Source organism: Miniopterus natalensis, chromosome 8 (genome assembly GCF_054644295.1).
Source record: "Miniopterus natalensis isolate mMinNat1 chromosome 8, mMinNat1.hap1, whole genome shotgun sequence".
Taxonomy (NCBI): domain Eukaryota; kingdom Metazoa; phylum Chordata; class Mammalia; order Chiroptera; family Miniopteridae; genus Miniopterus; species Miniopterus natalensis.
This window is the reverse complement of record NC_142088.1, coordinates 45,026,055-45,040,971: the sequence shown is the minus strand read 5'-3', so window position 1 is coordinate 45,040,971 and position 14,917 is coordinate 45,026,055. Positions and strand designations below refer to the sequence as shown.

At 33.1% G+C, this 14,917-nt stretch overlaps 1 protein-coding gene across 1 annotated transcript in view; it reads right to left on the bottom strand.

Annotated features, from left to right (window-relative positions):
* SCN7A (sodium voltage-gated channel alpha subunit 7) overlaps positions 1 to 14,917 on the bottom strand; it is a 73,018-nt gene that overhangs the window by 14,800 nt on the left and 43,301 nt on the right. The window contains 7 exon segments of the mRNA XM_087819802.1: positions 245 to 399; positions 1,051 to 1,156; positions 2,257 to 2,691; positions 7,249 to 7,605; positions 9,079 to 9,252; positions 10,358 to 10,596; positions 11,289 to 11,382. Coding sequence (XP_087675928.1) covers positions 245 to 399; positions 1,051 to 1,156; positions 2,257 to 2,691; positions 7,249 to 7,605; positions 9,079 to 9,252; positions 10,358 to 10,596; positions 11,289 to 11,382 — 1,560 coding nt within the window.

The following is a 14,917-nucleotide window of genomic DNA, read 5'->3' as shown; positions in this document are numbered from 1 at the left end:
AACATTCCTTTTTCCCCACTGTCATTTACATATTTTGAAATTGTATTATTTATTTAATGTTAAATGAGGCCTGTATAGATTTTAAAGAGACTATGATGTATGTCTTCAAAACTAAAATCATAGCCTATAAACTTTGGTGCTATAGTAAGTATTACAGGGGGAAACTAACTTGGTATGGCGACTTTACAAATTAACAGACTTCTAATATACTTTTCCCATAAAAATCTCACATACTTGCACTTACCAGAGCACCTGTGCTGAGCAAAGTGACAAGGCCAATGAAACACTTAAAAAAACTGTTTTCTACTATCTTGCAGCAGGTTTTCCTTATGTTTCGCCAAATTTTTCCTCTTTTAGAGTCTCTACTGATTTGACCTGGTGAAGATCTTCGTTCATAACCTGTCAAGAATAAAATTGTTAAGAAAAAAATCTTTAAAATTTATGAAAAAATAAACATCTCATAGTTTCTTCCACATGCTTTCAACTATTTCTTTATAGAATCTAATATAGGTGGTCTCTGACTTATAAGAATTTGATTTTTACATCTTCTGTGCTGAACACTACAATCACTGAGAAAGCAACAATAACAACAAAAACCCGTGAGTTTGGTAATTAAAAGAAATTGTGAAAGGCAGAGATGACTCAGTGCATTCCTTAAGCCTTCGGGACAGAGTCTGAGAATAGAATTTATTTCCTCCTCCTCTCTTCTTCCTACTACTACTACTACTAAAAAAATACACACACACACACACACACACCTGAGTAGCATATTGGCATAATGCCTGAAAAGTCATTCTTTGAAGATTCACGTGGCATACAAACATTCCCATTTAAATTCATAAATATTTATGAAATATTAAGAGTTATAATATCAGTTAAATCAGTTAAATTGATTTCAATTCTTAGATGGCATGGGAATGGGAATTTTATTTGAGACTATCTAAGAACCAACCTGGATTATGGAGTACTTTGTGAATAGGGCACATGTGCATAGGGTTTTGAACTCTACTTTCCAGTCAAGAAATTTAGTATAAGGAACTTTTTTCTTACTGTTTTTACGGTGCTTTGGCTTTTCATGTTCATAGATCATTTCTTCTTCTTCAGAGAGAGCAATATCAACTGTGCTGCATTCAGATGAGCTAGATGGCTTTACCTTCTGAAAAGTAAAGTCCCACCAGAAATGTGAATAAAGTTTCATTTAGTCACTGTAGTTAAAATTTGCTTCATTTTTAGAAATAAGAAAAAAGAAAACTATGCACACAAAAGACTTTAGGCCAAGTTCATGATTGATATTAAAATGTGTATATATCTGTGTGATTGATGTTTTAAAAGTTATTTTAAAAATTAATTTAAGATAAAATAATTTTTTTAATTAAAATTAATATTTAGTTAATAACACTGTCCACCCAAGTGATATATTAGGTTATCTCCAATTTCCAAAAGGATTTGAGTTCCAAAATTTTCCTGAAGTTATTCACCAAGTTCCCAGTATGCTATTTCAATGAGATGAGTAGCATCAGAGTAAATCTCCCCTTGATGCTAAAGATGGGGAGACAAGGGTATACTTAGTATTTACTGTATTATCCAGTCCAGACATTCTTATGTATGTCATCACAGGATGAGACATGTAAGGTTATCCTGAAGTGAAATGAAGAAACGGCACAAGGAACACGGTCAAGGACAGACCTAGGAAAGTGGTTCCAGCCCTAGAAAAGAGGCTACTTGCAGAGACTGATATTTCTTCCCACTCTGTTCTTGACTGAAGTTCAAGACTGGCTAGAATAAGGTAGTCATGACTTTGTACATGTGGTAACAATGCAAATGACATGCTTGGCCTTTACTTGAAATGATTTTCTCACAATGCTTTACTTTACCTTACTGGAAAGTGGACATAAACATATCATCTTTTAAAATGACCAAGATCCTAAAATTAATAGCGTAAAAAATCACTTTCTCATTATAAAAATTAAAATAAGTGTTTAAAACATTTGGAAGAAAAGCAGTCTTATTTCTTAAAGATCAAGGAAAGCTCTAGATGCAGTATATAAAAAAGAAAATTACAAATATTTGTCCTACTTCTTGGTCTTATACACAATACATGTCAATGAAATATAATTAGGAAGCTTTGTTTGCTTAAACCTTAATGGTAATTGTCAATAAGCCATTAAGGTGCTCAATTAATCAGTGCTGACTCACCTTCTTATCAACAATGCTGTAAATCAGTAAATAAGGCATCAGGCTACTGAAATATCTCACCTCTTTGCTGCTGCCGTAACCCGACTTGCTCTGAATCTCCTTGTTATCCAGATTTTCTATATCAGATTCTCCAGAAGCAATTGGTACAGTTTCAGAGACACTAGGACTGGGGATAAGTGATTGACTCTCATTTTCAGTCATTGTGTTTTTGTCTGTGCTAGTGCTTCTTTCCTTGACCTTGAAATCTTGGGTGTTGCTCAATTCAGAAAGAGTATGGTCAGAAATGTTCTCTTTAGCACGAGGATTGTTTTCATGGTCCATTGTGTCCTTGGGACCATCTAGTCTTTTACATAGTATTTTAGAAAGCACATAGCTTACTCCTTTCTTAATCCTTGCCAGGGCACGCCAGAGATTTTTGGCTTCATCATTCTCTTCAGCCGTTGCAGCATTGTATGAACTGAAGAAGCTCACCAATGCCAGAAACAGGTAAAGTATCTAAATGAATAAGTAAATAAGGTTAAGTGTATCTCATTTTTTGTTTCCCTTTAAACAATAAAAAAATCCTTTAAAAGGGCTGACCTGAGATTTGAAAACAGCATATGAACTACAATGCTATTCAGTTCTTACCCATCTGCAATGGGTCTGGTGCTGTGCTAGAGGATTGTGTAGCCAGAACGCATCTTAAGCGCAGAACATTCTATGAAATATTTGTTTCTCTTTTATAGAGGAAAAAGGCAAAGTTTATAGATGTTAACTATCAATGGTCACACAGATTGAACTCAAGTCTGTCTTACTCCAAAGCTTATTTTCTTTCCCTGAGTCAAGCTGCCTCTCTCGCAAGGTGAGAAAATGAATTGCTACTCCAGGTGGCTGACTTCACTTTGGTTCTATCCCAGGAAGATGTGTAATGACATCTTCATGGATTCTGCAAACCCATAAGAAATTTCACTGGGAGGGATCAATTCCGGTTCTGAGGCCCATATCTAATTTTTCTGAGACATGCAAGCACAGGGATTATGTAGGTTAATTGATTATTTGTGGTAATAAATTTGGCCAAATAAGAAAAAAGTGATAGAAGAATTATTACTAATACTTGCCAGTTATTCAAACTCAAGGATAGTGTCCATGTTGATGTTTACTATCATTAAGAAATATGATCGATCAAAGCATGCTCAGTTTCCAGGGAATCAGATTTTTATCTTGTTTGTAATTGTATGGTATAGATGTACTTTTTGGATTCCAGAGTTGAAGATTAATATTACGTATTCTCTTAGATTTAAAGTAATAATTTGAGCATTTTGTTTATTATGGAAGTTTTTTCTCCTCTCTTCAGATATTTGAGCTTAAGACTTAGTTAATTTTATGCTTTACATATTATTTTTAGAGGGCAAAGTTCAAATGACATGCATTATGTTTAAGAATATGTAAACCGTAAGTCCTCACTTAACATAACGTCGTTCATAGGTTCTTGAAAACTGTGACTTTAAGTGAAATAACATATAACAGAACCAATTTTGCCACAGGCTAATTGGTATAAATAAGAACTAAGTTCTTACAGCATATTTCTGGTCACAAAACATCACTAGACTTCTAAGTAAAGATCCAAAACATTCCTAATAGTAAACCATGAAATAAATGTGAGCCATACATACATTTAGAAAACATTAGTAGAAATAAGTAAGACAATTATTTTCCAACCTGCTTATTCTCTTTCAGGGTCATGGTCAGGTGACAAAAACGACATTAAGAGAAATGTCCTTATTGGAGGAGCTGCTGTATATATAACTTACATAACGTTTCCTGTCTGTGTTTCTGATTACTTCACACATTAAGATCTACTCTTAGCATAATTATACTGACATTAATGTGTACACAAAACAAAATAAGCCTATAAAGATCTCCAAACGCTTATTTGTTAAAACTTCTTTCAGCATTCTGCATCTATGTGAAGAGATGAAGTTCTCAGATACTCTGATAATTACTGTCTTTCTCATGCATACACACACCTGAGAAAATATGAACTGCTCACCATATAGTGTTCAATCCTAACTGACTGCTTTTACTTCTCTGTAACTGTATCTTCATATACATAGGAATAAAGTTCAAATAAGGCTCACAGAAAACCAAAATGTTATTGCAGACATTAATGTCATCCAATAGATAATCGTAAATCTTAACCATATTTTGGTGGAACAATAAAATATAGAGTACAAATGGCTCAAAATTGGAAATTTCTTACAGGTGAGATCATCTGAACTGATATATTTTCTATAACCTATGATGACAGAGTCTCAGAGGACAAACTGAAAAAAATAAACATAACTGAAAATACACTGATCAAATGCCAATACCCCCAGAGATTCACAGGATTGTTCTCACGCTAATGTCTCACTTGACAATAAGGCCAATAAGACTTACAGATAACCTGGGTTGGGCTCCATGACCCTTATAGGAACTATACTGTTAGCCTCTCTACCATTCTCAAAGGATAGTAAGTTCAGGATGTAAGACGGCAAGACCAAATATAATTTAAGGTAGCTGGCTGTTTCTTTTCCCTCCTTTGTTTGGGTAAGTATTAGGCACAATGACACATAAGGAAAGGGTATTAGGTAAGAATTTCATGACTATAAGCTTCATATAAACAAGAACCTCATTTTCTCTTAAGTAGACAACTAGCACAGTGCTAGGCACAACGTTAGTAATAAATAAATATTTGTTGAAAAAATGAATTAATTGTAGAATAAATGAAAGAATAGATTTTGTGCCAGAATTTGGACAGGGGAAAATTATGCTACAACAATTGTATTTTTAAGAGCTTGCAATCTAAGATGTCTTATATTGTAGACATACGTGCCCACACCCACACATACCCACACACACATATACATGCATACATACATATATAATAAGAATGTAAAAAGGCTGAAAATAAAGGTCCAAATATTTGGGAGGGAACTGTGGTACAAATGAAGAACTTTTAAATATTGTAAAGTGCTTCTGCTTTGTTAAAGGGTGCTCTGAATTTAAAATAGCCTGGTCTCTTGAAGGATTAAAAAGGAAAAACTGTATTTTGTAAATGATCAAAGCTATAGAGCTTTGATTACCTCTTCTAATTTGAAGATTAATAAAGAAGGAAGGGGAAGTTTATATAAATTATATTATATAAACTTAGGGTTACTTTCTTTCAATCACAGTGTTACAAGATTCAAAACACATATTTATTGCTTTTGTGTTGAGATAAAAGGTGAAAGAATGCATATATAAGAAAACATTCAAAAGTGTTCCCTGAAATTTGCTCTCTCTCTCACCTCAAATGTATCTACCTACTGTGTGAGAATTGAGCAACTCATACCAAAATAAAGTAATATGGAAGAGAAAGAAAATTCGAGATTTACTTAAGTAATTATTTTTGTGATTAGTATTCAAGGAATTTAAAATGTATTTAGGCTCTCCTATTTTAATATTGTTCTAATTATATCTTAATTTATATTTAGCTTGGGAATATATAAGTATATATGGAATAACATACATATTTATAAGCAGATTTTTTATTTTTTAAAAGTAACTGGATTTGACTTTGGGTGGTAAACACACAACACAATATACAGATGATATATTACAAACTGTACACTTGAAACCTATATAATATTATTAACCAATGTCAACCCTATAAATTTAATAAAAAATAAAAAGTGACTGGATTTTATATTAAGCTATTTCTTTTCATGTTTCTACCCCTCTCTGGCTTACTTGACCTTAACCAGATACCACAATTCACCTGGCAGAAACTACTTAAATTTCAGGCAAAACATCTGAAAGGTGCCCAACTAAAACTTCTAAATAATGTTAAGTAATTAACAAAATTCTGTACAAAGGCAGAGGGCATTGGAATACTTTTACATGCTGGGCACTGTTCTGGGCTTTGATGATCCAGAGAACAGCCATGAACCCTTCCTTCAAGGAGCAGTTTAATAAGAAAGACAAGCACACCAACAATGAAACATAATGCCAGTGTGACAAGTGTATGACAGGGGTTATGATGAGGGTGAAACAAGCGACAAGGAAGGCGACCAATACCGTGGAGTCTTAACTTGAGTTCTCATTTTTAGTCTTTTGGGAATCTCTATCACTTATGAATAAAAGCAAATATTGAGTCCTGTTTTTTTTTCTTAGTGTAAGAACAATTTTCTTTCATAAGCCATTCCTTTTTCTTTGAAGAAGTAAAAGCTACTTATTTAATTCATAGCACCACCTCAATTACTGGATATTTAAAAGTGAAGCTTTCTCTCTTAGTGGATGCATAATGGTTTTATAGACCAGAGGTTTTCTAACTTTGCTGCACAATTGAATCAAATAAAGATTCTTTAAAAATCCTGATGTCCATGTACCAATAAAATCAGGATCTTTGGGAATGGATCCAAAGCATTAGTATATTTTTATAATGCCCCAGGTAATTCCAATGTGCATCCAAGTTTGACCATTAGTGCTATGTATAAGTGGTTCTTAAAATTTAATGTGTGTACATATCACCTGTTGATACCGTTAAAATGTAGCTTCTGTTCCCACAGGTCTGGGATAGGCTCTGAGAGTCTATATTGATAACTATCTCCCACATGATGCCAATGCTACTTTGAGCAGCAAGGTTATAAGCCAGTGCTATCCAACAGAAACATGATGCACATCGCATATGCAATTTTTCAGTAGCCACATTCAAAGCATAAACAAAAACAGATAAAATTAATCTGCTAGCATTTTATTTAACTAAATATATAAAAATATTATTTTAAAATGCAATTCAATAAAAATTATTAATGAAATTATTTACATTATTTTGGGGGGGTAAGACTTCAAATCCAGTGGATAGTTTTACATTTGGGGCACACCTCAAATTAGACCAATCATGTTTTAACTGATCAATTGCCACATGTGACTAGGTGAAATCACACTGAACAGCAGTTATAAAACACTGGATCCCATAAATCCACATCATGAAAATACTTGACTATATTACATCAGTTTCTCAAGGAAAATTTAAAAGCATGGATTACTTACCAATAAGTTTCCAATTAAAATGACCATCATATAAAAAGGAATACAGCTGAATCGGCTTGCTATGTCAAAGCAATCCCATAAAGTCTCTATCCACTCTCCACAGAGAATCCGGAACACATTCAGGTAGGAGTGGAAGAAGTTGATCATGTGCCAGCGTGGGAGTTGACAGTCTTTGTCTAATTTGCAGGCATATTCTTGGTATCTCAAACCAAACAGCCTCATGCCAACAATAGCAGAAAAGAACATGAACGTGAACAACAGCAGGATCAAGTCTTTCAGGGCCACCAATGACTTCGTAAGAGTCAGCAGCAGAATCTTAAATGTCGGCCAGTATTTCCCCAGCTTGAAAATTCTTAACTAATAGAGCAATGTAAAGAACAAGAAACAAAATACCAAAAAAACTTGGTTACTATTTATGATGATACACATTAAAGTTTTTATCAGCATTATACACATTCACATATATTGTCTTTAATGTAATGTTCAGTTTTGAGCATTGTTAATATTAACTATTAAAATTCATTTTATGTACAATTCTTAATACATCATACATATTCTATAACTTTTTACATGACATCCATACATATCTTCTTCTATTGATCTGTCAATGCCCATTCAATATTATACTATTATAATTACTAGTATAATATTATACTAGTATAATTACTATTATACTAGTATAATTACTCTAGCTATACATTTAATTAATATCCAGTAGGGCAACTAACCATTCTGTTTTGCTTTTCACAATACATTGGGTATTTTTCCACATTTTGACATATAGATTATATTGAAAAAACCTGTCGGTTTCCACTGAATTCTATTGAGGTTTTTATTATGTATTTCCCTTCCAAGTAATACATTAAAGACCAAACACAACATTCTAGGTTTAGTCTGAATATTTTCCTTCTTTTCACTAAATTTTTTATTTCTATTGATACAGCACAGATTACTTTCACATTTTAGCCACCATATCACAAGAAAATTAGTCATCTAAAACCCATACATCATTTTTATAAACCTTCCTTAATTTTTTCTAGTACATATATATTTGGCTTTCTGGGCTCAAGAGCTGGGCTTTACATTTATCCATGTAAAACTTAATCATCTTATAGTCAGTCCATTACTAGCCTTTGAGACATTTTGATCCTATTTTTGATCATGGTTTTTATATTTCCCAGTCTTGTTTCATCCATAAGCTTGATAACTACATCTTTTATATGTTTTTCTCACTGATTTGAAAAGTCTACTGGTGAGGTTTACGACAGGTTGTTCTTGATTCCTGCTACATTCTTTCAACTTATTGACAAATACTTAACATTTTCATAAATACCATTCTAATAGCATTATTACCTTGCCTAGTTTTCTGATTCTTAACATCACCCTTCATTGCAGACATCTATTGGTTCTGACTTAATAATATTTATAACAACATTCTGCTGGTCTGACTGGCGTTATATGAAGTTTTCTATTTAGTAAAACTTTCTACCCTGCATTTAGAAATACCTGGTTCCAGTTCCTTAGCTACACATTGATATTCAGCTTCTGGGGCTCTTCATCACCTTGCTCCTCAAAACTGGCCCAGCACCCCTGGCCCTGCTTGCTAGAACTACATCTCAAATTTGCTCCATATATGGCTGGCTTATTTCCTTTAATGCTCTGGTTAAATAATAGCATTGGAGACTGCACACTCTTTCTTGGGGCAGTATTAACTCATTTAATACTCCCAGTGTCCCAGTGGTATTTGTATTACTACTTTTTTCATTTTATGTTTCAGAAAACCGAGATATATTTTCATAAAATAAAATTTAGGTCTTGGATTCTACTTACCACCCTGAGTGATTGAAAAACAGCCAGTCCATGAACACTTGCTAGAAAAAGTTCTGCTAAACCATGGAGCACAATTAGGCTGTCGTAAATGTTCCAACCTACTTGGAAATACCCATATGGGTGCATAGCAATTATCTTAAAAATCATTTCTGTTGTAAAAATTCCAATAAAAACCTAAATAAAAACAAAACACATGAGTGAGAATGTGCCTGCAATAGCTCTGTCAGAACCCTCATGCACAGACACCGTAACTTCAGTGCCACATTCCTCACAGTCCTTCTGTCAATATCTGGTTAGTTTTGGAGTTAGTATAACAACAGACTCATGCATTTTATTTAATAATCTAACATCAAACACTGTATAGAAAAATCCTTAATTATTTTTATAGCCAATCTGGAAGAAAATAAAAGAATATTTGAAGGTTAAAAAAGTCTTTTCACTTTGAGTAGTTCCTTTTGGAATATAGAATATTTGTTAAGACATTTAATTTTTAACTTGTAAAAGAATAAAAGAAGTACATACATGATCCAGAAAAAATGCAGCAGAATAAACCTATGGAACCTGTCTTTTGAAAACTACACTGTCAGAAATAACTACATTACTGTTTTGGTATCAAGTAAATGTATAATTCAAAATTGGTAGCAGTTTGGCTGTTTGTATGAGCACTACGCAACTAAACAATAACAACCTAATAAAGGGGGGGAAAAATTAAATACAATATGTTTGCTTGAATGTGACTTATTTTTAAACTCATACAAATCTGTTTTGCCTTTTGCATTGTATGGGATAAAAAGGATATGTGAATCCCAACAATACCTTTCAAAGGATAAGCTCCAATGTAAGGCATAGACAGGTGGTGAGAGCAGACAGGGTCAGGTGCAGCTGTAGTCAGGACTCAGAATCAGGTGTCAGTGAAGAACTTGGGTCTGTTATTTGACTTCTGCTCTACTCTGAACTATGGGACTATGGGACTGAGAGGATATACTTGGGAAGTGAGAGGAAATAATTTCCACTTAACCTGACTGCTAAGCAGCTGGCGAGGAATTGCAAATTTAAATGGCAGAAATTTAAACTCGAGGTATAAACCTATTCAGTGATAAGAACATTTACAAAACAGGGCTTGAGGCAACAAAGTGGGGAAGCAGGAACACAATACTTCATCTTGGTCTTATATAATGCATTTGCAACATACTGAAGTTACAAAATAAAATAATGGGATAATGACAACTAAAAATATATTGAAATTGCAAATTAAAATAACATAGAATAAGAGGCTTACCAGGTTTCCAACGCTGAGAACACTGAAGATTTCCTCACTCATTGGATAATATTCCATGGCCAAAAAATATATGTTTAGAATTATGCACATAGTGAGAAAAAGATCAGTAAATGGGTGCATCATAATCACATGGAGAAACTCTTTCAGTTTTACCCAACAGGGAGAACAATTCCAGATCAAGAAAATTTTAGCAAATTTATACCAACACAATGGGCATCTCTTCTGAGAATTTTTATGTTCTGCAATGAAAGAACAGGAAAGTTAAACTTTAGCAAATTGCCTAACTTTAATAGAAAATTTTGACTTTTGCATGTAAAAAGAGGTTTGAAACTAGACCTCTGACTTGGAATTAGCAAAAAAATAAAATAAAATAGAAAAATATTTTATACTAATAAGCAAAGTAAATTTCTTCTATTTTGTTCATGCTAGCTGAATTAGACAAATGAAAATGAGACAAGCTGTGAATTAGAAGTAAAATATAGGAGTATCTGTCAAAAAAACAAATATGGAATACAGTTGAGAGTATTATAATTTATAATTTCTAGATTTATAGGCTTTATAAAATAATGTCTTTCAATATTGGCATGATAATGAGTTACTGGTTATATGTTAAAAAAACAGAGTCAATATAGAGAGGAGCTTATTAATGTTATACACACACACACACACACACACACACACACACACTCTCCAGGCTTTATTTTTAGTTACAAGTTGTCACTTCTATGTCACTTTCAGTGTTAAAAAAAAAATTCCTTGGCACTCTTTGGTGACCCTTTCCAATGTTTAAAACACTATGTTTATGTAACTTTTATAAATTGTTCATCCTAATATTCTCATGTTATTCCTTAAATTTTAGTTATTGTGTAAACTTCTGAAGCAATTATAGAATTTCTTTAAAAGTGAATCTTACGAATAGTTTTTCCTTTACCTTCATGACTGACAGCAGCAGCATCCAACACATCCAAAGGAGCAAGTGTAGAAACTGGTGATCTTTTCTTCATTTCTATTTGTGTGGTCTTGGTCTAAAAAGAAATTTGATGAGTCTAATGCTGGCTTCTTCCCTTTGTTGACCCAGGACTATAACTATAAGGTTTATAACCTCCTTAAAAATGCTGAGTTTTACCTCCAGAAGCTTTTCTTTTTCTTTTGGAAAATGAGTATAACTTGCAACTCAACAAAATAATGTTATGATATGAAGTCCACTATAAAAGGAGTAAATCAGAGAACGATAGTAGTATTACTCATATTTGACAAATAATTCAATGTATAGTTTATGATTAGTGTAAGATATCCAGTTGGCAAACATACTATTGAATAACAACAGTATTCCTCTAACACCTTAAGTTTTTTCCTTCAGAATATGTTAACATTATAACTTTGCAAATTCTCTTGACAAAATCAAAATGATTTGGTTTTATAATGATGAAGTAAGTCTTGAAGAATACCAGGTAATAGATTTTTTAAAACTGCTTTCATTAGAACATATATGATAATTCCATAAAGGAATCACTCCTTCCTGTCTCTCATGTCTCTTGAGCAATGGTTTTAAGATACCCTCTGCTTTGCTGATGTAGCCACACAAGGTTAGAAAGAATCCTTGCACTGAGAAGCCACTCCAGACTCCTAACTTTGATGGAGAGGTTACAAGTTCTATACATTCACAAGTATTACAAATATAGCTCAAGGTGTTTCTAGTGACCATGTATAAAATTTGTAATTGGATTTAAATGGTAAGAAATTGACAATGGATGGGGAGATAATATTACACTATAGATTTTCCAAGAGTTTTCCATTTGGCACACACAAAGGATAATAATATTTATATATTTGTTAACTTGGGGTAAACAGGCAAGGCTACGCTTGGATAGAGGTAACTGGTTTGGGAGAGGATGCCACCTTCACACTGAGAGAATTAGTAGTTGAGGCTCACCAATAACCTATACGCATCACACTCAGGTTGGCAAGTTCTGCTGTGGTCTATTTGAAGAGGCATAATAGATATGAAAGGAGTCATATTCACCTAACTCAGTACCAGTTGAATCCCCTCTAATTTCACAAATAGTGGACCTAAAAGAGGTGAAAACCAATCGTATAACATACTGAGTTCCATTAGCAGAGACTGCAGTTCTACAGATCTTGTTCCCCTCCCCTCCCTCCCCTTTTTTAATTCAAAAAGTAAGCTAAAAGCTGAAGATGTAAAGTTAACTTATTTATTTAAACCATGATTATTTAAGAAACTATTTTAGCTTACTTATAGTTACATAAAATATGTTATAAATTATACAATTACAAATTTCCATGAGATTAAAAAACAACAGAAGTACAACTTTTCTGTTAAGATTTGACAAGAATTTCCCAAGTGTATCTTCATAAAGATGACACTTGGGTGATATAGGGAATAATATCTTCTACTGTATATTCTTAATATAAAGAAAATACTTCTCATAGAGCTATTTCTGATCATGATGATGTTTGATGGAATCACACCAAAGAGCAAGTCAGTAAAGACAGTGTGGGGAGTTGAAGGGTAGAGTGAGTAGAATAATAATGTTATTGTTTATATAGTCAATGCTAAATTTTCTACTAATTTGGCCTGAACTATGGATGTATTTTAGAATATAAAATGAACAAACCGCATATTTTGATTGAGCTTCTCAAAAATATTAAATGAATGTCCACAGTGGGCCGACTCCTGAGGACACAGCTGTTTACAATGAAAATTCAGAGGATCATAACTCAATAACTTTCTTTGTGGAAGTTTAAGAGTTAATAAGGGCATATGCCTGGATTTCAGATAATTCAATATCAGAATTAGGCTAGGAAAAGGGACTGGGCTTCTCTTCATAACTGGTTTAAATTCTCTCTGGAGGGAGGTATAAATAACGAGGAACCCAGTCATACTTGTGACATTAAGCAACAAATACCTGAAGTGTTCATCTTGGACTCAGATTTGCTCTCTCCACTTCAGCCACACTGGCCTTTTTAATCCTCAGACTCACCCTGTCCCCCCCCCCCCCCCCCATGTAGTATGCTCATTCCTCTGATCTCAGCTCAAGTGACAGTTCCTCATAAAAACCTTTCCTGACTCGGAGAAATGCTTTATCATAGTCTCTCAAAGCAGCGTATTTCTCTCTTTTATAGCATTTGCTAGTTTTGTTTTTTTCTCAGTAGAGAGTAATACCATCAACCACCAGAAACCTAATATTCAGCTTCAACAATATTATACTCTTCATTTCTAATGTATTATTCATCCAAGCTTTTTTCTGAAAGATTTTAAATCAATTTTTAAACATCATATAATTACACAGAATAAGCTTTTTTTCTTACTTTTCAATTATAGTTGACATTCAATATTATTTTATATTAGTTTCAGGTGTACAGCATAGTGGTTAGACATTTATATAATTTACAAAGTGATCACCCCGGAAAATCTAGTACCAACCTGGCACGACACACAGTGATTATGATATAATTGACTATATTCCCTATGCTGTACTTTACATCCTCATGACTATTTTGTAACTGCCAATCTGCACTTCTTAATCCCTTCACCTTTTCACCCAGCCCTCCAACCCCTCCTCCCATCTAGCAACCATCAGCTTGCTCCATGCATTTGTTTCTGTTTTATTTGTTCTGTTCTTTAGATTTCACATATAAGTGAAATCATGTAGCATCTGTCTTTCCCTGGCTGACAGTAAGCTTTTTAAGAAACATAATCATAACACCATTAGTAATTCCTTAATATTATCCAATACCCAGACCATGTTCAATCTTCTTTCATTGCTCAGAACCATTCTATTGTAGTTGATTTGTTCCAATAAAAATACAAATAAGATCTACAAATTGTACTTAGTTGATGGGTCTATTGATTATATTGTGATTTTAATTTATTTATTTTTCTATGTGATTTATTTGTTCAATATACTGGTTCACTTATACTATAGAATTTTCCACATTCTTTGACAGATTGTGTCCACTTAGTGTAATTTAATGTGTTCTTCTCTTTCCTACTGTCTCTGGAAAAAGAACGATCTAGAGGCTTATTAGACTTAGCTCAGATTTTTTAAAGTAATTTATTATATGTGGTGTTTTATGTTTCCTATTTCATAACATTGGGAAACACGTAATGTCTGGTGGTCTTAGAGTTACAATTTTGTGTTATAATTTTATAGTTTATCTCCCCACTAGATTATTAGCTTCATAAAGATAGATATTGTATTTGTATTTATTAAAGTTTTTTTAAATCTTCAGTGCTTAGTATAATGCCTAGCATATAACAGATTGACAATAACGTTTTATTTAACTGGATAGATGAGTTATGAAAAGGTCAATTTAAATGGGCAAATAATTTGAAAATATTTATAATCCTGCAGTTGTATGTAACTGATTCTCTTCCTGTGCTTTTGCTAGTAACTGACAATTTACAGAAAAGTTTCATTTGAAAATTGTGTAATTGATGGTATAATATTTTTTCAGCACTGAAACAAGAAGTAAAGTGGTAAACCCTGGGTTTTCTTCCTCTGTATTGAGAAATCAAATACCAATAAATATAGATCA